Genomic DNA, 27,737 nt, shown 5'->3' on the forward strand with positions numbered 1-27,737 from the left:
TACTTGTTCTAAAGGGAACTGTGTGAATTACACTGGTCATGTGAAAAGTAGTATCAAAGTGTGTTGCATCAATATTGTTGCATCAAAAGTAATATCAAAGTGTGATATTTTGCTAGATATATTTACAGGGCAAGTACAATGACTTAATTAGCCTATATTTTAAAAAGAACAGAAATGTAATAGTTTTTCCTGTTATAGTAACTTAATGGACCAGGGAAAAAAGGCATTCAAACAATTTTGAGGTGATACCAGTTTTTGGAAAAAGAGAATTTATTTTTTTTTCTAAAACAGAATTATTAGGCAAAAAAAGAGAGGGACTATGTCTTGGTTTTATTAACAAATTAGCTCTAATAAAACATTAAAAATGTGACCAGTGTCAAAACATATAACCAGAAGGTTCTAGCTTCATGTAGATTTTCCCAGATGCTACTTGTGCTATAGTGAGGGATATGTAGGCATTTTGGTTTTATCTCTGTGTCTAGCACAAAGCTCTTTGCTTTTTTTAAACTGACATGGAATGGATAAAGAAATCTATAAATACATTATTACTGTTATTTAGTTACCCTTATTTTTCTAATCCAAAAGGCCCCCATATTCCTACTCTTTTTGTCACTCTGGGCATATTTCCAAGTCCAGCTCCCACCCCATTGAACTTTACCTAAAGACCATCTAAGAGTAACCGCATGAGAAGATAACAAAATGAACATCTGGAAGGGGGGAATCTGAACAGTTTTTTCCTTTCCTACTACCCTCAATTTTAAGAGAAGTAGCTGATATTGTACTAGTTACATATTAGTGAAAGGTTCATATCTCTGGTTAAGGAACACTATTTTGCATCAAAATCTCTGAAAAGATCTATTTTAGAGCAGTTTGAACTTTCACTTTCTCATCACCATCGTGATCCTATCATTTAAAGAGATGAAGGCAAGAGGGTAAACCCCTTTCTTTTGGTTTGAATGCGAATCATGACTATACTTAGCAATATATTTTACAGGACACTTTAAGAGGAAAAAAAGAACACCTGAATCATTGCAAATAAATTACATATACCAGGGTCCTTGGCCTTTACAATTCCCCTCTCATTAACTGCAATCATGAGCAGAGAAGTTTCCTAGACGTTCCCCAATAGCAGAATGAAATAGTCTAAATGGACGAAAAGCTGGCAGTGGGGTTCTCTACTGAAAACCTTGCAGCCACCAGTGAAGCGGGTAGGAGGTCAAAGGGGTCTCAGAGCTGTCCATCTGGAGGCTGGGAGCCGACGTCCTCCACAAACACTCCTGGCCACTCAGAATAGCTGAGAGTTTCAACATTATTCTGCAAGAGCACTCAGGAAAGGCCCCCTCTTTTCTTTTTTTTTTTAAACAAGCGAGAGTTTTAAGTGATTCCACCCATTTCTTTTCTAAAGACACCATTCAGACACATTCAACCTGTTCCAAATATGCCGAAGGGTTTACATTACCTGACATGAGTTCTGAGCTGTCCTTGCAGATACAGGGTACGATATCACAAAATCACTAAGGAGTGACAATTACAAAGAATGCCTCCAATAAAAGTCTCCCTTGTTCTGTTCCAAACTGAACTGAATTCAACATATTGTGAGTGACAGTGCTAAATTCAGACACTGTTCAGCATCTCAAAAGAGAATTTTAGATGAATGTACATAAATGTTGAAAACACACACCTGTGTAAAGCAGATGTATAACAACTAGTTAAAGATTGTCAAAAGATCTCAGAATGTGAAAATAGGAGGCCCACAAATATTGTGCCCAAAGTTTCAATAGTTGTACAGACTGGACAGTCCTCGTTTGACTAATGGTTATGGAATGCACAGTGGGTTCAGGCGCTGGACTCAGAGGTGTATCTGAACATATACAATAGTAATAATAATGACAATTCCCCCAATATTTGGGTAAATTTGTACCCCCAAATCTTGGGTACAAGAAGATGCACCACCATGTAACACACTGATGCCTACTCTTTCCCTACAACCCTACTGTAGCCCACACGTCTGCAGAGGAATCAGAAATTAAGGAAACCAGCCAAGAAGCTTTGGGATCATGTCAGTAGTGAAATACAGAGGCAGCTTTATCTCAAGCTGGACCAAGCAATTTTCTAGTTATGACCTTGATTCTTAAAGAAGATCCATCAGATTGCAGAAACTTTAAGCCCTGAAAAACCCACGTCTTCCCTGGTGATAAGAACCATCTAGAAGACAGAGAAAGAGAAAGAGGAGAGAGCATGCAGGAAGGCACTGAGCAGGGCCCATCAGGGTACCATGGGCAGGAAACATCTGGGCAGAGACCAGAAACGTGAGGGAGTGACGGAGGATCCCCAAGGAGGGGCAAGGAGGCCAGCGTGGCTGGAGTAGAGAGGAGGAGAGGTGAGCCTGGGGGGCAGCTGGGTGGTGTCACTCCAGGGCAGGGTCTGGGGGCTTCTGGCTAGGGTATTGGATGTACACTGAAGAAGATGGGGATGATGTTGACCTAATGAGTTTATTTGAAGACTGTTACACTGTATACTTTGCCAGTTTTACAACTAATCTTTTTTTTTTTTTTTGTATTGGGAAGAATTACTCATTTCCTCCTTTTGGGCCAATAGCTTGGATTCCAAATGATTCTATAATATTTCCCACTTTGTGTTTGCCAGTTTTAAATTTCTGAAAATCAATGCAGCTGTTACTTCTTCCAGAAGTAATCCCCCTATTCCACTTCCTAAGGAGATTGGGAAGGGCATGAAACCAGCTTCCCTGGAGAGTACTATACAGTGCAAAGCATGGCTAAATTCTAAAATGCCTGGGGAAGTCCACGCTTAGGAAGTGGGTGACAAGCTACGGTAGGGTTGTAGGCGAACAGCAGGCATCACTGTGTTAGATGGTGGTACATCTTCTTGGCCCTTAAATTTACCTGAAATGGAGGAGGTGGTTATTATTATTATAACTTTTATTTTATGATCAGACTTGGACACTTGATGAAGTCAGAATATTTTTAAATCACTGACTTTACGGGAATGGGACGCTTGCAGGGGGCTTCCCTGGTGGCTCAGATGTGAAGAATCCACCTGCAATGCAGGAGACAGTTCAGTCCCTGAAATAGGATGATCCCCTGGAGGAGGAAGTGGCAACCCACTCCTGTAATCTGGCCTGGAGAATTCCAGAGACAGAGGAGCCAGGTGGCCTACAGTCCGTGGGGTTGCAGAGTCAGACACACCTGAGTGACTACGCACACCTACATGCTCGTGGCCAATAGCCCAGAATTCCCGCAGCTTACATGGATGGATGATGGCCATGAAGAGGGCTCAGCAGTGGGAGGTGAGGAGCATGGGAGGCGAGAAGAGGAGCATGTGTCTGCAGACAGCGCCTCCCAGAGGCGGGACCCAGAAGTGCTGGGATTCAGACAAAGGGCCAGGCAGGGGGGTGGCACAGAAAAACCACATGAACAAGGAAAAGTTGATGGGCTACGATCTGCAGACCCGCTCATGCTTTTTGAGCAGAGGGTGCATAGGAAGTTTTGGCAATGAGGCAAGAGAATTAACTTGATAGCATCAGAAAGGCCTTATGGATTACGCAGAGGTATGTCCTGGTTACCAAGCACCTTCTGACTCCTTTTCCGGCCATGTGTAGCGTGTAACAGGCATGCTCGATTCCCCGCATCTCTCATCGTTTGTTTAAATTAAGTGTGATCTTCTTATTTTGTGAGCCCAGTGCTCTGTGCGCCAATAAGGTAACTGGAGAAACCCATCTCCTAATTCTCCAGTCAGCTCTGCGCCCAGAGTCAGAGTGGACGTGCAGGCTCCCCGACGCTGAGTAAAAGGCAAAACTGTACGTCCCACCGCTCAGAGCTCCCCATCCTTCAGGTTCAACCACTGTGACCAGCTCTTTTGAGAATTCACAAACCGGAACACGTCAAACTCATTTCCCCTCGTGTTTCTCTTGAACACAAAGAAAGATGTTACCAGGGAAATTCGTCTGCAACGTGGCATGTTGAAATACGAGTGATTCAATGATACTGCTCAATGGATTCAGTGTTCCTCACCCTTCATTTTGTTCATCAGCCCAAGCAGAACATTTACATGACACTTGGATCTTGGTGTAGTAAGAAAACAGACTTGTCTGGAGCATCTGTGACCTCTGAAATTTGAAAAATTATGTACTAAGAAATCCCATCAAGCGCAACGTACTGCAGCCTGAACCCGCGTGTCATCCTCCATGAGGAAACAGACTTTATTCTAGGCGTCACATGAATGGCTATCTCAGAAATTCTGGCAGCATGACAACTTTCCTAATAAGTTTTGTAAGCTGGTAGTATGAAATCACACCTATGTCTATAATGTTATATACATATATGTTATACTGCACACACATAGTAATAAACAACAAATACTGTTGTCATTTAGTCATTTAGTTATGACTCTTCTGCATGCAACCCCGCCAGGTTCCTCTTCTATGGGATTTCTCAGGCAAGTATACTTGAATGGGTTGCCATTTCCTTTTCCAGGGGATCTTCCTTGCCCAGGGATCAAATCCGTGTCTACTGTATTGGCAGGTAGGCTCTCTACCACTGAGCCACCAGGGAAGATCCATAATAAATACAGATACCAACAAATACATATGTATAAACAAATAAGTACACACCTATATATACACGCATACCTACAAGCAAACCTCATTTTATTGCGTCAATACTTCAGTTTACTGTGCTTCTTAGATACCGTCTTTCATGAATTGAAAGTTTGTGGCAACCCTGTGTTGAGCAAGTCTACAGGCACTATATTTCCAATAGCATTTGCTCACTTCATGTCTCTAATGCCACATTTTGGTAATTCTTGCAAAATCTCAAACTTTTTCATTATTATGATTTTTTTATGGTGATGTCTGATCAATGATACATTGCAAAAAGCTTATGACTTGCGGAAGACTTACACACTGGTTAGCACTTTTTAGCAATAAATTATTTTTTAATTAAGGTATGGTCATTGCTTTTTTATGTATAATGCTATTTCACATTTACTAGACTACAGTACAATTTTTATATATAAAACAAAATTAAAAAAAAAAACTTATGTGACTTGCTTTACTTTGATGCTCAATTTATTGTGGTGGTCTGGAATTGAATCCATACTATTTCTGAGTTACATCTGTATGTATATATTTATAAGGGAAAGCCATCAGATACGTCTCCTTTCATTTCTCTCACCAACATAGGATGAATTCAGTTCTCTCAATTATTTTAGTACCATTTAAATTTCATAGCATTGATTTTTCTTGTTTTTATAACTTATCAATTGTGAGTTTAAAGGACCTACTCAGTAGGCATTCTACTTTTTAGTAAATAAAAGCCACAGAGATTGAGAACATTATTTCTCTAAATTAATAATTTCAGTCCAAAGATCTTCATTCCTGGAATATACCAGATTAAATGATGCTTTTGAACTGTGGTGATAAAGAAGACTCTTGAGAGTCCCTTGGACTACAAGAAGACCAAACCAGTCAATTGTAAAGGAATTTAGTCCTGAATATTCATTGGAAAGATTGATGCTGAAGCTGAAACTCCAATACTTTGGCCACCAAAGTATTGATGCGAAGAACTGATTCCTTGGAAAAGACTCTGATGCTGGGAAAGATTGAAGGCAGGAGGAGAAGGGGGTGACAGAGGATGAGATGGTTGGATGGCGACTCAACGGACATGAGTCTGAGCAAGCTCTGGGACTTGGTGATAGACAGGGAAGCCTGGTGTGCTGCAGTCCATGGGGTTGCAAGGAGTCAGACAAAACAGAGTGACTGAACTGAACTGAAGTGACTAGAATACCAATTTGAAATAATGCAGTGTTCTGATTTTACTCTATTTTCAGCTTTTAGCTCATTGCATAGTTTATCAATACTCTTTAAAAAAATCTTGAACATATAAAATACTGGGTTAAAAAAAAAGTTTTATGTCTTATTCATTGACTTTCTAATTATGCATTTAAAACATGCTAGATATATAAATATCTTGGTTTGCGATTTTAATTCTTTAAGAATTTTCAAGTGAATTATGTGTGCTATTGCATACATTTTTTCCCCCCCAAACCAGAAGGAAAGTGATGGTTATATACTCTCCCAGTTTTTAAGGGGCTGGTAGATTTGGAGCACTAATAATGAAGCAGGGACTTAAGGGAGAATTCCGCTTTGCTTTAAAATTTTGCACACACAGTAGTCAGAATCCACTCAACCTGATAAGCCATCAAAAACAGCACATCCGCCCTTCCCCATCCCTCCTCTCTTGGCCCACCTTCCCTTCTCTAGAGTCCTCCTTTGCTCTCATTCATCACCCAGTCCATTTCACATTCCTGTAGGCTGATTATCTGCCCCACTCCCACCCACAAAGATATGAGTCGGTGAGAGCAGAGATCTCACCTGATGTGCTCAATACCGAATCCCCAGGGCTGAGAGAGGTACTTGGCACACAGGTGATCCATATGATTTTGACAGAATGCAGTTTCAGCCATGAACTTTGAAGTTTTGAAATAAAGCCCAATTTTCACAGTCCATCCTTCAGGAGAAATATCATGTGCCAAGCAAACTAGTTATTACTCAGGAACAAAGACTTCCAGTGCCTAAGAAGAGATCTTAGTACCTTAGAATATGATCCGACTGTGAATATAATGACATTGGTCTAGCATATGTTATGCACATTTAAAAAATATTTTTCTTATAACCTTATCTTTTCACTTCACTGAGAGTACTTTTCCCCACAAGTAAAAGCCAACACTATGTATAAAATGCTTCTGTGCTACATACACCTGTGTCTTGTTTATAGGCGTCAATGCTGAATATATTAGCTAATTATAGATATGCAGATTTCTTGTTTTCTTTAATGCGAAAAAAAATATATAAAAGCATGTGAAATAGTGTACAACTCAGGACCATGATTGAATATCCAATTTCCATTAGATGAACTTGGGCTAAGTGATAAAGAGACAGATATAAGTCAGAACAATAAGGAAGATTATTCATAATTCAAAATCTTCACATTCTGCTGTCACTCTTCAGGGCTTAAGACACTAAAATGGAAAAATCTAAATTGCAAAACAAATTATCATCTATTGATTCATTTCTCAGGGTACTTATTGCAGAAAAATTAAATCCAGAACCTGGAAGACTAGCAAAAATGGGGAAAATGTTAGCTTTGGAAATTCTGAGAGATAATATGAAAAACTGTGAAATATTTATTAATATAGATATTCATACTTACAGGGGTGGGGATCTGGCAAGTTTGAAAGACAAAATTAAGAAATATTAAAATACTTCACAGGGAATTTTCACAACAAGATCTGGCACCTGCCCAACATATGACTCTTGAAAGTCCCCTGGACTGCAAGATCAAATCAGTCAGTCCTAATTCAGGAAATCAACCCTGAATATTCACCGGAATGACTGATGCTGAAGCTAAATCTCTAACATTTTGGCCCCCTGATGTGAAGAGCTGACTCATTGGAAAAGACCCTGATGCTGGGAAAGAGCAAAAGCAAAAGCAGAAGAAGGGGGCAGAGATGAGATGGTTAGAGAGCATCAACAACTCAATGGAGATGAATCTGAGCCAACTCCAGGAGATAGTAAAGGACAAGGAAACCAGGAGTGCGGCAGTCCACAGGGTCGCAAAGAGTCAGACACGACTCTGTGACTGAACAACACACCATATTAATAATGCACTTGCTTTCAAGACCTTGTGGCCATCAGGATGAAAGTGACGTGATAAGGCCAACCGAGTCACAGGGAAAAGCCATGCTAGTGGGAATCCAGAATCTTATCTGTAAGCAGAGAGCTCCACAGCAGGAGGTGACCAGGCATCCTTCAGTCAGAGGTGTGACTTCCCAGGGCTTCTTGGCTCTAATATGTTATGTAGGCAGAATAACGCCACTATCCCACCCCAAAGATGTCCACATCCTAATCCCTGAAGCCTACGAATTGCACACTCCAGGGCAAAGGGGAATGAAGGTTGCAGATGGAATTAAGGCTGCTGATCAGCTGACCTGAAAGAATTTAACCGGGTTGTCTGGGTGGGCCCAGTGTCTTCATGAAGTTCTTTTACAAAGAGGAAGAGGGAAATAGACGAGCCAGAATCAGGAAGATGGCAGCATGAGAAAGACTTGCAGAGCTACCAGTGTCCTTGAAGATCGAAGCAGCCATAAAACAAAGAATGTGAGAAGCCTCTAGAAACTGGAGAACGTAAAAAAATGGGGTTCTTCCCTAGAGCCTCCAGAAAGAGATGCATGCCTGGATTTAAGCCCAGTGAGACCAAGTTTGTCCTTCTGAACTCTGGAGCTATTAGGTAATAAAGTTATGTTCTATTAAAGCTCCAAGTTTTAATGCACGAAGAAGTATTTAAAGCACTAAGTTTTCATGCCTGCAATGCAGGAGACCCGGATTTGATTCCTGGGTCAGGAAGATCCCCTGGAGAAGGGAATGGCAACCCACACCAGTATTCTTGCCTGGGAAATCCCACGGACAGAGGAGTCTGGTGGGCTACAGTCCAGGGGTTGCAAAGAGTCAGACACGACTGAGCAGCTGACACAGAGCACTAACTCAGAGGTATTAACAATTTGTTAAGCAGCAACAGGAAGCCTATACATAAGCTATCTAACAGTCCATCTATTGTTGATAGACTGCCGATCTATCACGTGTTCATGAGCAGCCCTTCAGGCTTCACTGCTTCTATCAGCCCACTTGTGGGTAGCACAGAGCTGCTCTGTCCATCTGTTTCCAATGCCCAAGTTACTATCTGTACAGTGAGGACCAACATATAATCTGCTGACCAATCACCGGGGCTTATTCTTTGGCTAAGGTGTATCTCGATCACGTGGACAAATTTAAGTCTGGAAGGACCAAGGCAATCTCGTATCTCTCTGTATAAAGAAGTACCAAGAATAGAGCTTCTTCACTCTCTGCCCAATTTCGTGACTCAATGGCTAACCCACTGGCTGCTTTCCACCGTGTTACATGATCCTCTCTTCAGATAACTTCAATGAGGAAGGAGAGAGAGAGTCTTCCTAATGGGGCAGGTTGCATACCAGATGGTCGACCCCACCTATACGAGTAATGAATGACCCACTATAAAATTGTATCTTTTTAGATGATCATTCAGAAAAACACAAGAGATTTTGTTGTTGGGATGATCTTCAAAAGCAACTCCTTTCCCTTCTTTCCTAATGGAATATGATAATATCCCCAGATATGAGATATGATTTTCCCCAGGACCCCAGGAGTTCTACCAAATATTATGTTTCTTATTCATTTCAGGATGGCCTCAGGGGAATATTTTTCATCTGTTGAAAAATATTCCTGATTCTTCAAATATTTCCTATTGGGTCATTCCTCATAATTCTGTAGTTTAGAAGCCCACTTCACTTTGTCATGAGTCACCCTAGTTCCAATTCTGTTGGCTTTCTCTTTAATAGGCTTGATAATCATTACATCATCAAAGTCATATATCAGAGTATCTTTTATCATCAGTAAATGCAAGTCCCTGACAGGAATTTTGGGCACGGGTAAGGGAATTAACATATCCGTGTATGAGAAATGTGACAATAAACTGTATGATCTCTTGGGTGAAGGTCAATTGAGAGTGGCTTTCTCTCAGAAATCGAAATTGGGGGAAAAAAAGAATTGCACAGACTGATGGAAACACTGAAATTCCCTGGTGCCCACTGAATTGTCTTACTAGCCTGAACTATATTGGATAATGTCAAAGCCATAGGGAGAACACTCTATTTAGACCCTAGTAATCTATAAAGCCAGTGAAGAAAAGCTGACTCCTTTGGTCAAGCAGGTCCTTTGTATAAAGAGGTATTGGGAGCCAGGGACCAGTTCCTAGCACCTCCTTTGCTAATATAGATACCACCAGTACCTCTCTGGAAAATCTATATTGTTTTAGCTTTGAACATGTTGGACCTTGGTTGGCTAAGGGCTTTTGCTCAGTTTAGATAATTATGTAACCATTTATAACATGGTGTTAAAAATGTGTGTGTGTTATGGGTGTGTGAACTCACAGCAGTTACACACCCACTCCCCATGTGTGTTATGAGAGTGTGAACTCACAGCAGCCTGCGTATGTGGTATGTCTAGATCACTGGGTATGAAAAATCACCCTTTGTTTCTGAGCAACTATCTTTCCATTTCTCTTTCCAAATGATCTTTAATTTTTTTAGTACAATGGCCAGGTAAAATTACATTGATTAAGCCCAGATAATACGATTTCCCAGACTCTTGCCACTCAAACAAGCCACAACTTGTGGCCTCAACTGTCTGACTAGAGTGTTCCAAGGGTAACCCAGCCTCCCTACCCCCTTGCAGGAATTTGTTACAGCAGCAAGAGGAAGCCAATATAACCTATAGAACAACTGTTTCTCCATTTCTTTTTTTTAATGACCATTCAAACACCTCCCGAATCCAATCTGTTCTTGGTTTCCCTACCCCATTTTGTCCAGCCTTTCTGTGGCCTGTGATTCCTCACCTTCTCATAGATGTCTGCACCAGCTTAACCACAGAATCCACTAGCCTGTTTCATGGTAAGTTAATCAAGAGTGCCCTGAATTCCTCTTGAACATCTTCAGCTAATTATAAAACTAAGAAATGTGGAGGTCCTCTCAAAGAGGGCTCCTCAAATCATAGTATCACCTGTTGTTTGATCCAAAAAGATACTTGGCTCCATTTGATTTGGGGCACGGCCACAGATCAATCCAAGTTGGCATCATCTATCTATATCGACTCTCTTCAGGATCAATGATAGGGTTGGAAGTAATATAGAGAATTCTACCCTTTGGGGTAAGCCTTGTACACCATGCTTTCCACCCAGGTCAGAGGGACATAGTCTTGGAGTAGAGACAAAAGCTTTAGACTGCATGGCTATTACCTCTGATTAATTCTTATTCTACTTAAAGCCTGACATCACTAATATCCTTTGGAGACTCCCAGTCTTTGGTTCATTATGTCTCAATATCCCTGGTAATGTTTTTTTATCCAAATCTTTGCCTATACTTATTGGAAACATTTCTTAGTTCTTTTGTTCCCAAACAGTCCCATAGCCATGGCCTTTCAGATGTGTCTATTAGTGACAGGTGGGTCTGAAGGGAGGCACTACTCTTTGAAGAGGCAAGAACACCCATGACACCTGCCACACATGTCTACAATACAAATAGATACTGGCACACCAACTTCAATTTTCATATATTTTTGCATGTCAGATTTTATTATAGACATCCTTGCTAAATGCCTCCACCATCTCTGCTTGCTTGGTAAGATTCAATGGAAGCAGCCCTTTCTTTTTGGATTATAATTTGTACACAGCATAATGTTGCGAACCATCCAGAATCAAGGGGAGAGTGGACATATTTCACTGAAATAGTTTCTTTCTTTGACAGATGTCAAGCTGTATGCTTTCAGAATCATCTGGCCACCAAGATGGGGTTACAGAATCCTGTGAGGTCGGGGGACTTTAATGGGATACCAGAATGACACAGAACTGACCTCCTGACATCTTTTTATTTTCCAGCCTGCTAGAATCCAGTTTTTGACCCTCATCGCCTACCCTCCTTCATCTGGTCTACACAATGGAGTCTCAAAGATGTTATTGCTTTCCTTTCATCTGTCCCTATTTTCCTTGAGCCCCTGCCCCAGACAGTATGGTTTGTAGCAAGGGTGGTGTTCACTCCTAAAACCCACAGGGAAGGTACAGGGAATGTGCCTTCTAAGCAGAGTGCTGGAGATGAGGTCCCAGAATTCCTACCAGAGCACTTTTCGCCTTTCCTCATGAATACAAAGAGACAGAATATTATAGTACTGTTCACCCACTACTGCAATTTCACCCACTTGCTCTTGTTCAGGGACATTTTTGGTTAATGAGGTTTATCCGAGCTATCCTGGGGAGACTGGTCTCCTTATATACCACTGTTTCCATGGAAAATACATTTCAATGGTAAGATTCTTTCTTGCAAACAATCTTTGAAAATTGAAGACAGCTTGCACAGATCCAAAGGAATGCACAAATTATCCCATACATAAAATCAAACACAAATAAGAAGAGAATTAATGCCCACTTAGTTCTTCCCTTTTTATTCCAGAGCCAAATTAACGAAGAAGGATTGTAAATGCAGAAGACCTCTTTGAATTTTGGTGAGTCCTTAACAAAAAGGATTTTTTTTTTTCCTTTCACTTACATTAAAGGTTTGGTTAAAAAGTGCATGGGAGCTATCAAACATAAACCATTATCATATAATGATCACCTGTAGCTTTCCTTGAAACATTTAAAAACAGTTTTAATAATGAAGTGCACCTAATAGGGAAGAAGTGTGACAAAACACCTACAGGATCATTTGGGTATAAAGATACATTTCTTTCGACGAGAATCTGATTCTGAATGACTGAAAGATGAGCTAGAAACCCAGATACACTTAAAATAAGTCAGACAGGCTCTGGTTCTCCATGGCATCTGGTTCCAGGGATGTTAACCATTTCCAAGATGGCCCACACAAGCCCACGGAGCAGGGTCATTAGTGAACATGAAAGTGCCATCAGCTTGACGATGTCTGATGGATTTAGAATGCACTGGAAGAATAACCTTGGTAAAGCTGGAAAAGTGATCAAAATGCTCAAAGAGGCGAGAGCAAGATCATTTGCTTAGAATGAATGAATGAAACAGATCACAGAAACAGGGGCAAGCACAGCGCCACAGTGAAATCATAAAGAGGAAAGCTGTGCACGGCAATCTGTGTATGAGCCTAAGATGACATAGAGGCTTCTATGCAGTTTCTACCAGTGTTTTGAAAAAATGCTCTCTCTAGTTCTCTGTGCCAGGAAAATCAGAGACTGTTTAGAAGGGAAAAATCAAAAGGATGACAAATAAACAATATGCCACTTCCTTGGTTCAGTGATTTAGAGATTTCTTACCTGCAACAAGGTCTAACAAGGAAGGAAAGTGTTACCAGGAGGACAGAGACTGGGTTTTTTTCTGCTGCCTCTCCTAAAGGAAAAAATGTGACTTTACTGCTGGCTGAAGAAGCTTAAGTTGGATATACAGTTGGACTGTGGTCCTGAATGAGGGATTCACTCTTTAGCTAGAGGTCTTCTTTCTTTTCTTAATATTTATTTATTTGGCTGCATTGGGTCTTAGTTGTGGCATGCGGGCTTCTCTCCAGTTGCGGCCCATGGGCTCCAGAGCATGCAGACTCAGTATGTGTGGCACTTGGATGGCATGTAGGATCTTAGTTCCCCAACACAGGGATTGAACCTGTGTCACCTGCATTGGAAGGTGCATCTTAACCACTGGCAGGGAAGCCCACTTCTTTTCTAAAGCTACGATACAGGAGCTCTCACTTGGAATGTGGCAAGAAAAAAAAAACCTAGTGAAAAATCACTCAGTTAGACTGGGATAATTGTATCTACCTGTGATACAAATGTGAATGAGCTGACATTTAGGTAGGTCATCTATTTCTTCTGTTAATTACCAAAAAGAATACAAACTGATTCGGGGTGGGCAGATAAAAAGACAATTCATTAAAATAGAGAGGGAGCATGGTACAAAGAAGAAACGAAAATAACCCAAGTGAATTTTAGCAATCCCAACAGGGAAACATCAGAGATTGTAGAAAAATACCAGCTACACCATTGTTCCCGAGCCCTGACCCAGCAGACTGCTCTCTGACTCATCACTGTCGCGTCAAGAGGACCTTCTGTACTTGGTGGTTTTAATCAGGACTTTCACCGCAGGTTGGCTCCATTTCAACACCACTCTGATCTGATTGCTTAATTTTCATTCACTTTCAGTTATTACAATTCAGAGGATGATGCATGACCATTTTACTCCAGTCCTAGTCTCCTGCCCATCCTCCAATATCCCAGCCTCCAGGAGCTGGCTGGACCACGACCTCCAGCCCCTCATGCTCTTTTCCCCTCCCACTTCCTCCTGGATCTTTTCCTTGTGCTTCAGGGGGGAGGGATAGAGATGCTCCTTGCACAGAGGCAGCCCGAGACATCTCTGATGTTGGTCTTCTCTGCCCACGTGGTTCATGACTGTAGAAGTGGCTGGAGGTCTCTGCCACCCCCAGAGGATGGCCTTGCTCAGCGTCTTCTGACCCCGTTTTGCCTCACCCTGAGCTTCCAGGGTTCTACAGGGACACACCCACATTCCTGACACCCCTGTGTTCTTCTCCCCTGCTGTGGTCCAGTCTCTGCCAACTACATCTGACCACACCTCTATGTTGACTCTCCCTTCTGTTCTGTACAAGGCAAGTCGCCATCTCGGAAGGTGAGCTGACAGCTAGCCTGGGAAGGACATCCCTGTCTTTCTTGTTGCTGCAACTATGGGGCTATTCTTCTCTGTACGACCATTCTCTCCCTAACATGACTGCCCTCTTTCTCCCAGTTTTCTTGTTAGACTCAACAGAAAAGGGAATTGAACCAGAGAGGTCTCTACAGCCTCTAGGGAGACCTAGCCTTCTGTCAAGAATGGGGCCACCTTTGAACTCAGTTCTGGTAATGACCACCTTACATTGTCATGGGGAGCCACGTCTGCTGGAGTCTTTATTCAGTGACCAGGAGGAGACCAGGAGGAGACCTTTGTTTGGCACATCATGCAGAACGGACATACGGACATCTGATCCTCCCCTGATCCTAGGGAGGAGAGGCCTTTGCCAGAGGATCCTGCAGTCTCTTTAGCATCTGGAGAAAGTCACCAAGGCTGGAACGAGGCTCTGGAAGGTCAATGAATGGCACGCTAAGATGAGGAAGGAAAAGACAAAGAAGAACTAAAGTGGGCAGGGGCTGGAGACAGCAGAGCAGAGAGGTGCAGAATGTCAAAGAGAGATGTACGTGGCGGGGGGTGGGGGTGGGGAGGGGCGGACACTGTCACCAAGCCCCCAGCACCCCTGCCAGTTCATCAGTCCCATTTATCTTTAAGTGAAAAAGGTCACCAAATCATCACCATTTACTGGACCCTTTTGTCTCTGCTTCTTCCCCCAAATTCCCAAAGACCATGATTCTGACTTCCCCTCCATGGCACGGGAACACAATTGCCAAACTGATATATACCTCAGTGGGATCATACTGCCCTCATTAGCTGTAATTCTGTCCCAGCCTGTTAGCAATACTGCCTACTTATGATCTCCTCCACTGAGGATAACTCATGGCCCTTTCTGCTGGAAGCCCTGGTCCAATAACTCTCAATTCTGCCTCTTTCATCACCTTTTGTGTGTGAAGGACCAAGGCAACACAGAGGTAAAAAAAAAAAAAAATACATGGGCTGCTCCTTCGTTCATTCTGGTTTAGTTTCCAGCTGTGACACAGCTCAGCACAGATCACTTTTCACACTGCTTCTGTGCTCGTGAAGGTTGCAGCCCCCGAGGACCTTAGCTTCTCCATCTAACCAAGACCCAGAGACCCAAGACCCAAGACCCAGAACCACACCCCCTTCTCCAATGAGCACTCCCCTTTTCTGACAGCACGGCCAAGTTGTTGTATGCTTTCTCTTGCTGCCTTGATGGGACTGAAAAATGGAAACAGGTCTGTTACGTGTGGTGTGATATGACTTCAAACCCACATGCTTATGACCTTAGTCATTTTAATGCTTAGGAATATTACCTTCTCATCTGTGGTTGCTGTTAAGCTTAGTGGCATAGCTGCTGAGGGACCCGCTGGGGGCTTATCAGTAAGAACTTGTGCAGAGAAGCAAGGGGACATTTAGGCTCTGACTCCGAGAACTGGTGAGGAACATTCTGAGAGTTTCAGTCTGAACAAACCTGCCCTTGGCTGCTCCAGCTCTCTGAAGGTCTGGAGACACCTGCTCCTGCCGAGGCCAGGCTACTCTGGGCTGGCAGTGGTGTTGACATGACTGGCAGCCCCTTAGGAAGAGAAGGGACACTTACTCCCTCAGCCATGCACTCCTGTAGTCAATGGCCCAAGCCCTGCAGGCATCCCTGGAGTGCTAATCCCAGCCTGCCCACCTACTCAGGGGCCCTCATTCCCTAGCAACTGACCTTAGCAACAAGGGATTTGGGTTTTGACCTGGCAGCTGGAAGTCAGATCCTGTTTGGTGAAACCAGCTCTCTTGAGAAAACAAACTCACATAAAAGGTACACTTCAACTTAATTGCGACTCTTATTTCTGTCAGGTCCCCTTGCCTAGAACAACAGTGTAATTAATCCATCATTTGTTTGCAGGATGTTATTTCTCTATTGGTTCATTAAGAGACATTATCCTCTCTGCTATTAGCTTGTGAAATGATTACAAACCCCACTGTGCACCTGTGTTAAATAAACTACAGGAAAGACAATTTTAGGCTCTGAGCATAATTTGCTACCCCCTCCCCATACCCACCCCAAATAAATGCAGGAGACATGGGTTTTATCCTTGAGTCAGGAAGAGCCCCTGGAGAAGGAAATGGCAACCCATCCGAGTATTCTTGCTTGAAAAATTCCATGGACAGAGGAGCCTGACGGAGCTACAGTTCATAGGGTTGCAAAGAGCCAGACACGACTTTGCAACTGAGCATGCATGCCCCAAATAAAACAGGTTCTTAGAGAGTTTAGCTTTTTAAAGTCACTGCCTTTCTTCATTTTCTTTATGCAGACCTCATGGTCACTTGTCTCCAGGTGCTTCCACCTCCTCAAGCTCCCTCACCTGCCTCTCGGCTCCTGGTCACCTCTCCCCAGTGTTGTCCTGGAAGGGCGTGAGCCAGCTGCCTGGCCACCCCTCCTGTGGTCCAAGAGCCTCTCATGTCTAAGTCTGCCTCCTTTACGTTAGAGTCTTCCAAACACTCCCATGGCCTCTCAGAACCCACCCACACTTCCCTCAGATCCAATGGCCATTTTTTTTTTTTCCTACTTTCTCAATCACTTTGAGATCACCACAAGGGGCTACCTAGAAGGTTACCTGCCTTCTTTTCCTGGCTTCTTCTCAGAAGGTCACCTTTTGTATGGTTTCTGGGACAATCCCGCCCACTTCATTGATCCACTGACCATCTCTTTTCATGTTTCTCATGTTTTTTTTTTTTTTTTTTCACCAGTTCCCCTCTCCTTTGACCATTTCATAGGTTCCAAATCTCCCTAAGTCTCCTTTCTTGAAATGTACTACTTCCCAAAATACCCTGCCAAAAAGCAGGCCCCAGATTTCTCTTCTCTGAAAGTAAGGCCTTTGACATGCAAAGTCTACATGACCCAACTCCAGACACTCACCCCCTGCTCTCATCTCCTTCCCTCCTCCACTCTTTTCCAAGGTTCCAGTCACAGTCCTTATTAAGTCAGGGTCAAGGGTTGAGTTTTGCCTTCCCAAAGATACACTGGAACCCTAAGCCCAGGTACCTTTGAAAGTGAGCTCATTTAAGAACAGGATCTTGATGGATGTAATCAACTTTACAGCAAGATGAGATGGTTGGATGGCATCACCTACTCAATGGACAAGAGTTTGAGCAAACTTCTGGAGCTAGTGAAGGACAGGGAAGCCTGGCGTGCTGCGGTCCATGGGGCCACAAAATGCTGGATAAGACTCAGTGACTGAACAACAAACAACTAGGATGTGTCCTAATCCAATATGACTGGTGTCCCTACAAGAGGAGAAGAGACACAGACAGAGACACAGAGAAAGGAAAAGGCCACGTGATGTCAGAGGCATAAATCACAGTAATGCATCGAAACATCAGGATTAAGGGCCAACGCCCGAAGCCAGGTAGAGACAAGCAGGCATTCATTCCACCAGAGCTGCCGAGGGAGCCTGGCCCTGCTCATACCTTGATCATTGGACTTCTAGCTCCAGAAGTGTAGAGAATCAAGCTCTGTTGTTTTCGGTTCTCCAGTGTGTGGTACTTTGTTCCAGCAGCCAGCCCTCGGGGACCAACACACTCCTGGATACACGTGGTCCAGCCTGCCCAGGCCTGCTGTGAGCGCAGGGTGTGGCGGGGTATTTCTCCTCAGAAACTAACTCTGTGATTTTCTCTCACTGCTCTGGGCTCTGCTCAAACACTGTTCCTCAGGGATGACTTTCCTGCCCATCTTACATGCAACAGCAGTTCATTCCTAATCTCTTCCCACCCCATCATCCTCCACCTTCATTTCCTGTTGTTTTATTCATGGCAGCTCCACCATCTGACAAATGATAGATCTATGTCTTTGTTTCTTGTCGCCTCCTCCTTACCCATCTGGATCTAGTTTGTTCACTACTATATCCCCAGGGCTAAGAACAGAGCCTGGAACTTCAGACCTGATCGGTGAATAGCTGTTGAATGGACATACTCATGGATTCCACTTTCACGTAACATCAATGATTCAGCATTTGGACCTGTTTGTGTGTTCTTTTAGCTGGCACGTTCAAAGGGTTCTTTGATTCTAACTTCCCAAAGGCAGTTTTTTTTTTTTTTTTTTTTTTGGCTTCAACCATGGCTCCGCACAGGGTCACACACAACACAGGCTTTTGACGTGTGCTAGAGCCCATAACAGATTTCAGCATGTGAATTGCCAACACTCCAAGTAAAACAGACAGACATTCTGTCTCTAACATGATGAGATCGTCAGGAGGAGATTTCCTGAATGTGTGTTTTACATGTACACCAGCAAAAACCCACAGGTCTCAACCCACGGACTCTGGCTGGCAGTGTAAGGGCATTCTCTCCACACTGACGCAAATTCACTTTATGGTCTGGGAGACTAAGGCTCAGAGAGGTAAGCGAACTTGCCCAAAATCACAGAGCTAGAATGCAGGAGCGTAGCCAGGATTGAAAGGCAGGCTCCGGGGCCCATGTTGTCAGCTCAATGGGATGCTGTCTGCTGACATCTAGAAACGAACAGAGGCTCTTTCTCAAAAACTGTGGAACCATTTATGATAATGGAAAGAGAAGAAATGATTCAAAAGTAATCACCTGAAGAGATGGATGGCACCTTCTCTTGAACTTTGTGAGGTGGAAAGAAGCAAGAATAAAATAGAAATTATGAAGCACTTTAAGTGTAGTAGACAGGAACAAGTCTGAATTTTTTTTTAACACATGAAAGGTTGTCAGTCAGTCTTGAGTAAAATAAAATGTATGGGAGAGGGGGACAGTTGCATATTTTAAAACTCAATTTCTATGTTCTAGAACTCCATTTCTGTGTTCTAATTAATATTACTAAAGAAAATAATGATGTTGGGAAAAAATGAGTGTAAATGATACAATCATTTTGAAACTTTATGGACATGATCACACACATATACATACACAAACTCCAAAGGACTAATGTTCTTAAGTCTAATCCCTACTCTATCAAGTCTAAGTCAGTATGACTTATGCTATATTTTCTGGCAATTTCTAATTTAAATTCAGTGTACTCATCACTGTAGGAAGTAGGAATTTTTCTCTGATTCCACAAGACTAGATTTTAAGCATTTAGTAAACACTCTCACAAGCTTTTCCATGGAGTTTATTAGCACATGGTATTATATTGCCCTGTTTACATGTTGCTCATCTATGTGGATTCATTAGAAGTATGATATGCATGTTATTAAAATTTGGTTCTACTACTAACTCCAAAACAAGCTGTCAATAAACTCTTCTTTCTGCTAGAACTGGAAATTCCATTTCATTAAAAACAAAGTATTTTATTAAGAGTGAGGAGGATGGTAACTGGATAGAGTTTTGCTGGGAGTTAATAAAATATTGAATAAAATCAATGCTGGTTTCCTAGAGAAATTGTTCTCATCTTCAATTTGCATACCTTGACTCTCGAAGATCTTCAAACACCTTGGTTACACATTTGTTGGCTGAAGACAATTTTTCATATACAAAGAGGCCTTTGGGACAAAATCTGAATTAAATCAGTGGTAGGCACCAGCCATTCATTCATTACAGAGACATGGATATAAGTCCTTCTCACATGGAACATCACATAACAAAGTTTGAGTTTTTAAAAAGGCAAGGCACACTATTTAAGTGCATGGTCTTATGTTTAAGGAATACATTTAAAAATTATTTAAATGTTTAGATTTAATTGTATTTTAATTTAAATTTTCTTAAATCTAATTTATTAATTTATAGTGAAACAAAGTACTCAGACATTTTAAAATAATCACCTCTTGTCACTTGAAAAATGTGCAAGTACCTTTCTATCTCTAGACAACAGACTGCTTTGAATTCCAGCCTGTAGCACCCCCGTGCACACACATACCCCTGCCTGTGTGTGCCTGTCTCGTGTGGACTCCTGCCTACTCTATTTGTGCATGAGATGAAATGGGGGGAAACACAGGAGGGAGGAACATAAATAAATCCAAATCATTACAACTCATGAGAGGTACTTGGTGTTATCCCTACATCAGTGGTATGTTCTTAACTGATGAAGGTTCCCAAAAGAATGAAAAAAGATTTTTGAAAAGATATAAAATAATTATCAACATTTAAGCACCTCCCAAAAGATGCTTATCATATATACACACTATATACACACAGGAGCACATTTTCATGTCTAAAAACTACCTACATTATCTAAAACTCAACTAATTATGAAGTTTGCAACAATTTCGGAGACAGTGTGGATGGCAGACATAGTTCAAACATAACTGACAACCATCCACACCCATCACGCCTCCTTCCTTTTAAAGCAGGAGAACCTGCCTACAGATCAGTCACTCATCATCCATGGAAATGAGCTGCCCCAATATGGTGTGTTTGCTACAACGACTGGACCCTCTTCTTCCACTTTCTCCTTGCCCCACCCTATTTCATTCTTTTTAAAAAATATTTATGTGGCTGCACTGAATCTCAGTTGCAGCACGTGGGCTCTAGTTTCCTGACTAGGGATGAAACCTAGGTCTCCTGCACTGGGAGCATGGGGTCTTGGCCACGGGACCACCAGGGAAGGCCTCCCTCTTTCATTTTTTCAACTGCTTTTCTTCTGATCTTTTCTCAGTCTAACTTTGAGCTCTTGTTTACATGATATCCTCCTATTCCAGTTTTAGGACACGTGCTGGTTTTCAAAGCATTTCCTAACTGAATGTCCTGGCCCAGGTCAGCGCACCCAGTGGATTGCAGACTCTCCCGCAGTCACTGGTGGTTCCTGAACTGACCACACCCATTCTTCTCCCCTCAGTTCCACCTCCTTGCTGTCAGGGAACAAGCAGTCTGCCTTAAACCCAAGTTCACTGGATCCGTAGGAAAAGTTAGGGACAGTGCTTCTGTCTGCTGATTTACGGGAGTGAATTCTCAACTTTATACCTAGGAGATCTGGCATCATCATGAACAAAGCTGAATTTCTTGGCTTCATTAAATGAAAATTGTACAAAGCACTGTAATAAGGAATGGGAAAGGCATGATTTATGACCCTCCACATACAGGAGATTTAATTCTGCCTTTTGCTCAATGGCCTATCCATTGTGCGGGCAAAGTCAATACCAATAATGAAATGTAGACTGAAGGGCTAAATCAATTCAATAAAATGCAATAGAAAGACTAGAGGACTGAGTAAATTTGGAAAGGCTGGTGCCTGCAAGATTAGTATTTGGACAACAGGTAATTACAAAAATCAATGCCTGTATATGAAAACATGTCAGGCAGCCATCCGTCATGAAGGGAGAACCACTACTAATGGTTTAGACTTGAATTAGGATGAGAGAACAAACTAGATGTGTGCAAAGTCCTGAGTGTGTACACACCTGAGTGTGTGTGTGCGCGCGCGCATGAGCACACACTTGTACTCCCTGGGTGACTGAAATAGAGATGAAGGGAAACTCCACATGGCTCACTCTGCATTTTACTTAGGCCTCCTGCATTTGCCCAGCATCTCTGGCTCATTTTTACTAACTCTGATCTCATTTTGTCAGGCTGTATGCTACATCACCCTTTCCTTCCTTGTCATCAGTCTCCCAGGTACCCCAGGCACCATTATCATGAGGTCCTGGCCATGTCTGCAGTCTTTAGGAGGTGGAGCAGAGGAACAAATTCCACTTGGACCACAGCTCCACGAGCCAAGTGTCAGGAGAATCTCCAGGCAGTAAGAAGTGATACAGGCAACCTCAAGGGCACCTACAGCAAAATTAAAAACTGATCACAGGTACATACAACCTACAGATACATGTGCGTGCATGCTTAGTCGTGTCCTACTCTTTGCGACTATGGACTGTAGCCTTCCAGGCTCCTTTGTCCACGGACTCTTCCAGGCAAGAATACTAGGGTGCTTTGCATGCCCTCCTCCAGGGGATTTTCCCAACCCAGGGATTAAACCCCCATCTCTTGTGTCTCCTGCATGGCAGACAGATTCTTCACCATCGCACCATCTGAGAAGCTCAGCTATATATACATATGTAAGATAAAACAGTATCTTAAGTGTCTAACTGTGCTCCTGGCCAAAGATGTATATGAATGAATGAATACATCACCACTTAGCAGTTTGCATCCATTAAATCGTTTAGTCCCTATAAGGACTCTACAGGGAAGGGATCAGCACCTCTGTTTTAAAGATAAGAAAGGCTTGAGTGGACAGTTCTGTTCAAGGAGACACAGCTGGTTAACAGGGAAGCGATATTGGACAATGTATCTTTCTGACACTGGTGAGTGTGCTGGTCACCCCCTCCTCACACCACAGAACCCAGGGATGCTTCTGATGTGACCACACACAAGTCCATGCTGGGCGCCACTGCTATGGAGACGTTTCAAGGCTGGTCATGGTTCACACAGACAGAGGCAATGACTTTGAACTTGCCCAGGTAACGGCGTCTGCATGGACCACATGATGGCCTTGTTTGATGTTTGGCCTCTGACATCTCTGTCCCTTCTGCTCGCATCTGAGCAAGCTGATGACAAAGCTCTGATGCCTCCTCCTGTGGTACCAGTAGGAAGTTCAAACCATAGACATCCTGTCCCCAGGTAAGAACCCCATCCCAGGGCAGGCCATATCTACCGCCTAATCCCCTAGCCATCCTTTCCTGAGCTCTCCAGTCAAGCTCAGTCCCGTGTGGAAGCCACTATGCTCAGCTACATAAGCCTCATTATGTGAGTAACTGGCCTTTTCATACCCTCATGGGGTGAGTGCACTGTCCTCAGTCTTGACATCAGAACCAAATTTGGGGACGTGTCCATCCTGCTGCTGTGGTTGCCACAATATCTGTGAATCCACTTTACGCCCATCAAAGGATGAGATTCTTTCATGGCCCCTAGAGAAACCCTCACAGTTATAATCTTTGCAAAATGATGGCATGTGATCCCTCAACTGGAAATCTCTCCTTCATTTTAAATGGTTATTTTGTTTTCTACTAAAGGCAGAGAATGACTAAGAGAACTGCCACCTGGGACAGGAGCCACATAATTTAATTTATCCTTAGATCATTTTAATAGTATTTTTTGACATTTAAAATCTATCTTAGATGAACAATAGTTTCTTTTATCTCAGTTTTGGCACTACCGATATTTGGTACTGGATAATTCTTTGTCCAGGCTGCCCTTCCATTACAGAATGTTTTGCAGCATCCTTTGTAACTGAACAGAACCATATGGTGCCTGCTGGGGACAGATCCTCCATTTTTTTCCACCTGCTTCTTTGTAGAGAAACTTTAGCCAAAGAATAAATTTAATCAGAGAAGTGAGAAAATGCAGAAAGGAAAACAGTCAAGTGAGACAAAATAATAATAGTTTAGCCATTTAACATAGTCAAGGACCTTTAGTTCCTCCTTAAGAGCTATACATAATATTCTGAGTCACATCCTCTAAGCTTTTTTGCAAATACTAAAACTCCAGCCAGGTGAAAGGAGTTGACTACATGACGACCAGACTGTAGCCATGACATAAGCTGCTCCATCTTACACAAGTCCAAGAACTGACCTCAAGGAAACAGGAACAAACCAACCCTGGAACTTAAGATGAACTGTACTTAAAATAATCAAGATGATGCTGATCAGATCACTGCATGACCGATGTCACGATGACTGTCAGAGCGGACTGTGCTGTTTCTGCACCTAACTCCTTCTCCCCAACCTGAAACCCTGGAAATCCCCCTTTAAAGCTCTTGCTTCCTGATCAGCTGTTGGGAGTTGGTTTTTGGACATGAGTCCACCTTCTCCCAGGTTGCCAGTCTTCTGAATAAAGCAACCTTTTCTTTCCTGCCAACACTTTTCTCTCGAGTACTGACTTTTCAGAGGTGAGCAGCCCAGCCTGAGTTGAGTAACACCTGACTGCCACCCACTAAATGCTAATGGCACATCACAAATTTTTTTCATTTCTGACAACCAAAGATGGTTCCAGATGTTGTGACGTGTCCTTTAGGAGGCAAAATTACACCTGGTTGAGAATCACTGCCTTATATTCATTCCACAAAGAAATAGGACTTTTCTGATATGAAAAAGCATGGGTCAAGCCCTTTGCAGTCCCAGGGGAAGAGAAACAGGAAAAGAAAAGATGAAAAGCTGCTAGTCTATACACATCCCAGGGCAAGCAAGCACAATCTATAATAAATTACAATTATGTCTTCACATCTCTGCTTTCCATCCTTAAACTAATTTAGACTCATCTTCCAAATTCCTTACATGCTACGGAGATGACTCTTAACAGCTTAAAAAATCTTTTTTAAAAATGTGATTACTCAGCTGCTCATATGCAAATACTTGTCCCTTGTCTAAAAAAAAATCAGAGTTGGCTGTGCTGACCACTGTGATTTTCCAGAAATATCACATACCACAATTTGTGCACTTTGAAGTATTCCAAAAATTTTGAGCATGTTAACAATTGTTTACATGATGAACACAGAGAACAGATTCTTTAATGGAACACATATATCTGTATTATATCCACCGGTACATTTGTAAATGGTTCAGAAAGTTTGGTTATAACACAAAGCTGGTTTATTGCCTAAACTTTCCCTCTTACCAAGGAGTTTTCCAGGAAGACAGATGATACCATAAACTGATGTAGCAATCTTGATGTAATTTGAGGAGACCATGAAGATGCTTTGTACTTCTTTAGAATTTAGGAGCAGAGATGACTCCAGAGATGGGATTGGGAAGAAAAATGCAAATTACATCAAAAGTATAGCATTTGATACTCTCATCTCTGTGGATACTAGTGTATATCCTTGGTCCTCTATTCCTTCAGCATTCAAATATTAAAAAAGAATGTATATATAGGCATGCCAAACACTTAGATGCAAAGTGCTATGTTTCAGTCATAAGTGTGGATCTAAGTTTTGATAGCATAACTTAAAGTTTCGAATCTTTTTCCCCGTTCAACAGTACTCTGAACACCTAGGCAATGATGAATCCGACACCAGCCATTCATGATTCCAAGTGGTGCTTACCTCGGCTTTAATTTTGTTGTCTCCAAAACAGAGGTGCTGTAAATAGGCTGCAGCATTAGACTGGACTGAAGGAAACTGATGTTGCAACATCTGTATCACTTCAGGTAGCTCCGGGTCTCTCCATCCAAATTCTCTGAACAAAAGGAAAGCAGGAGAACATGAGGGCAATCCTGCAGCTGGTAGCCTGTGGTCACCTCATTTGTGTAACACCTATGAGAGTTTACATGCGAACATTTCACAGCTGATTGTCCCGGTTTTCTTACACATGTTGTTGTTGAGTTGCTAACTTGTGTCCAACTGTTTGGAATCCCCCTCCCCCAGGACTGCAGCACGCCAGGCTCTTCTCTCCTCCATTGTCTCCGAGTTTGCTCACATTCATGTCCAAAGAGTCAGTGATACTACCTAACCATCTCATCCTCTTATATTTCTTACACATGCACTGACTTCAAAAAGGATTTGAAAAGATTTCCCTGAGCAAATGGTTTGTAAGTGTACATATATGTACATACACATCTGGGGCTTCCCAGGTGGTACAACGGTAAAGAATCTGCCCATCAATGCAGGAGACGAAAGAGACATAGGTTCGAGCCCTGGGTCAGGAAGATCCCCCGGAGTAGGAAATGGCAAACCACTCAAATATCCTTGCCTAGAAAATTCCATGGACAGAGGAGCCTAGCATGCTTCAGTCCACGGGGTTTTTAAAGAGTCTGACACAAACAACTAAGCATGCATGCACGTATACTTATATAATCTTAAATGTATCACTGACGTTACCATGTTTATGAAGACTGAAAAAGAAAGAACTTAAAATGGCACAATCTTATTAATATAGACATTTTTCATTTGAACTTCAGTAGATAATTTACAAGATCACATTTATTTCCCAAAATATTATTTCAACAGTCTTGTGCAGGTATAGCATTTACTTAAATTATCAGATAAGAGAAAATATAACTGAATGAGTCCAATCTAAAATGTCATGATACCAGTTATGCCAGATTTGTTATATTTATGGTTAATATTGCTACTATCATAATTTCTTCTTTTAAAAACATACAGATTCCCTAAGTAATTTTCTGAGGATAAAAGTATAGTAACAAGAAGTTTTCATAAAAAGAAATTTTTTATTTAAAATGTCCAGTTCTGTTCAGTTCAGTCGCTCAGTCATGTCCGACTCTTTGCAACCCCATGAATTGTAGCACGCCAGGCCTCCCTGTCCATCACCATCTCCCGGAGTTTACTCAAACTCATGTCCATCGAGTCGGTGATGCCATCCAGCCATCTCATCCTCTGTCGTCCCCTTCTCCTCCTGCCCCCAATCCCCCCCAACTTCAGGGTCTTTTCCAAAGAGTCCAATTCTTCACGTGAGGTGGCCAAAGTATTGGAGTTTCAGCTTCAGCATTTAAAATGTTAGGTTTATTAAACAAATTTTATGCATGGTACATTCTTTTTCTATATCTTCTTGTTTACATCTGAGCTACTCCAAGAAGTTAGTTGTTTATTTAATTTTAAGAAATATGCTCCAGGATACTTAAATTCATTATAAAACACAAGGGTGACTGTACCATTATGCATATGAATACTCTTTCATGAAATTCATCAACTCAGCCAGTTAGAGCAGCGATCCCCAACCTTTCTGGCACCAGAGATTGGTTTCATAAAAGACAATTTTTCCATGAATCGGGGTGGGGGTGGGGTGGATTTGGGATGATTCAAGCACATTACATTTATTGTGCCCTTTATTCAGTTTCACCTCAGATCATCAGACATTAGATCCTGGAGGTTGGGGACCCTTGAGTTAGAACATGACACAGACATGGTTGGATGTAAGGATTCCATTTCTAAAGCAGTGAATCAATTTTTAACAGAGAAATAAAAAAGCAACCCATGAGGGCACAGATGAAAACCTGACCCCTTGAACCACAAAAGGCTACTATTTATCTAAAGGATGGGCTGGAAGAGACTTGAGACATCTGGCAGTACACACTCGACTCCCAGAAAACAACTCGAAAGCATACATCCTATAGATGCCAGGTCAGTGCTGTCATTTCAGAAGAAGAGTCAAGAAAACTGGGACAGAAATGGAGCAGACAAAGTTTAAAAGTTTCCTTGTAGATTCTAACCTGTTCTCTTTATCTTTTCTTTATCACGTCTAGTAGAGGTTGTCAAGTAAATCTTGAAGCATGTTGGTGCTTCCTTACTGCTATCGAAGACAATATGGAATAGGATTCCTTTCGAATTGGCTCAGTTCTTATAGGACTGGTTGGTGTGAGATCGTGAAAGAATTGAGCCAACTGGAAATATAAGACATTCAACTTAATGTGCATTAAGTATCTAAAAATTTACATAAAATCTTAGGCAGATACACATTTTCAAAAGGATGTATAGGACAGGAGCACCTTTGCTACAAAACATACTCAAATGGTTGTTGATGATGGACGAACTATTGGATCTTCTTTGGCTAGGAGATCACA

General features: G+C 42.2%; 1 protein-coding gene across 2 annotated transcripts in view; it reads right to left on the reverse strand.

The window, feature by feature from the left end:
* CTNND2 (catenin delta 2) overlaps positions 1-27,737 on the reverse strand; it is a 1,077,052-nt gene that overhangs the window by 256,481 nt on the left and 792,834 nt on the right. For both annotated transcript variants that reach the window (XM_065905365.1, XM_065905368.1), the window contains one exon: positions 25,264-25,396. In XM_065905365.1, coding sequence (XP_065761437.1) covers positions 25,264-25,396 — 133 coding nt within the window. The remainder of the gene's footprint in view (positions 1-25,263; positions 25,397-27,737) is intronic.

Source organism: Muntiacus reevesi, chromosome 14, assembly GCF_963930625.1.
Source record: "Muntiacus reevesi chromosome 14, mMunRee1.1, whole genome shotgun sequence".
Taxonomy (NCBI): domain Eukaryota; kingdom Metazoa; phylum Chordata; class Mammalia; order Artiodactyla; family Cervidae; genus Muntiacus; species Muntiacus reevesi.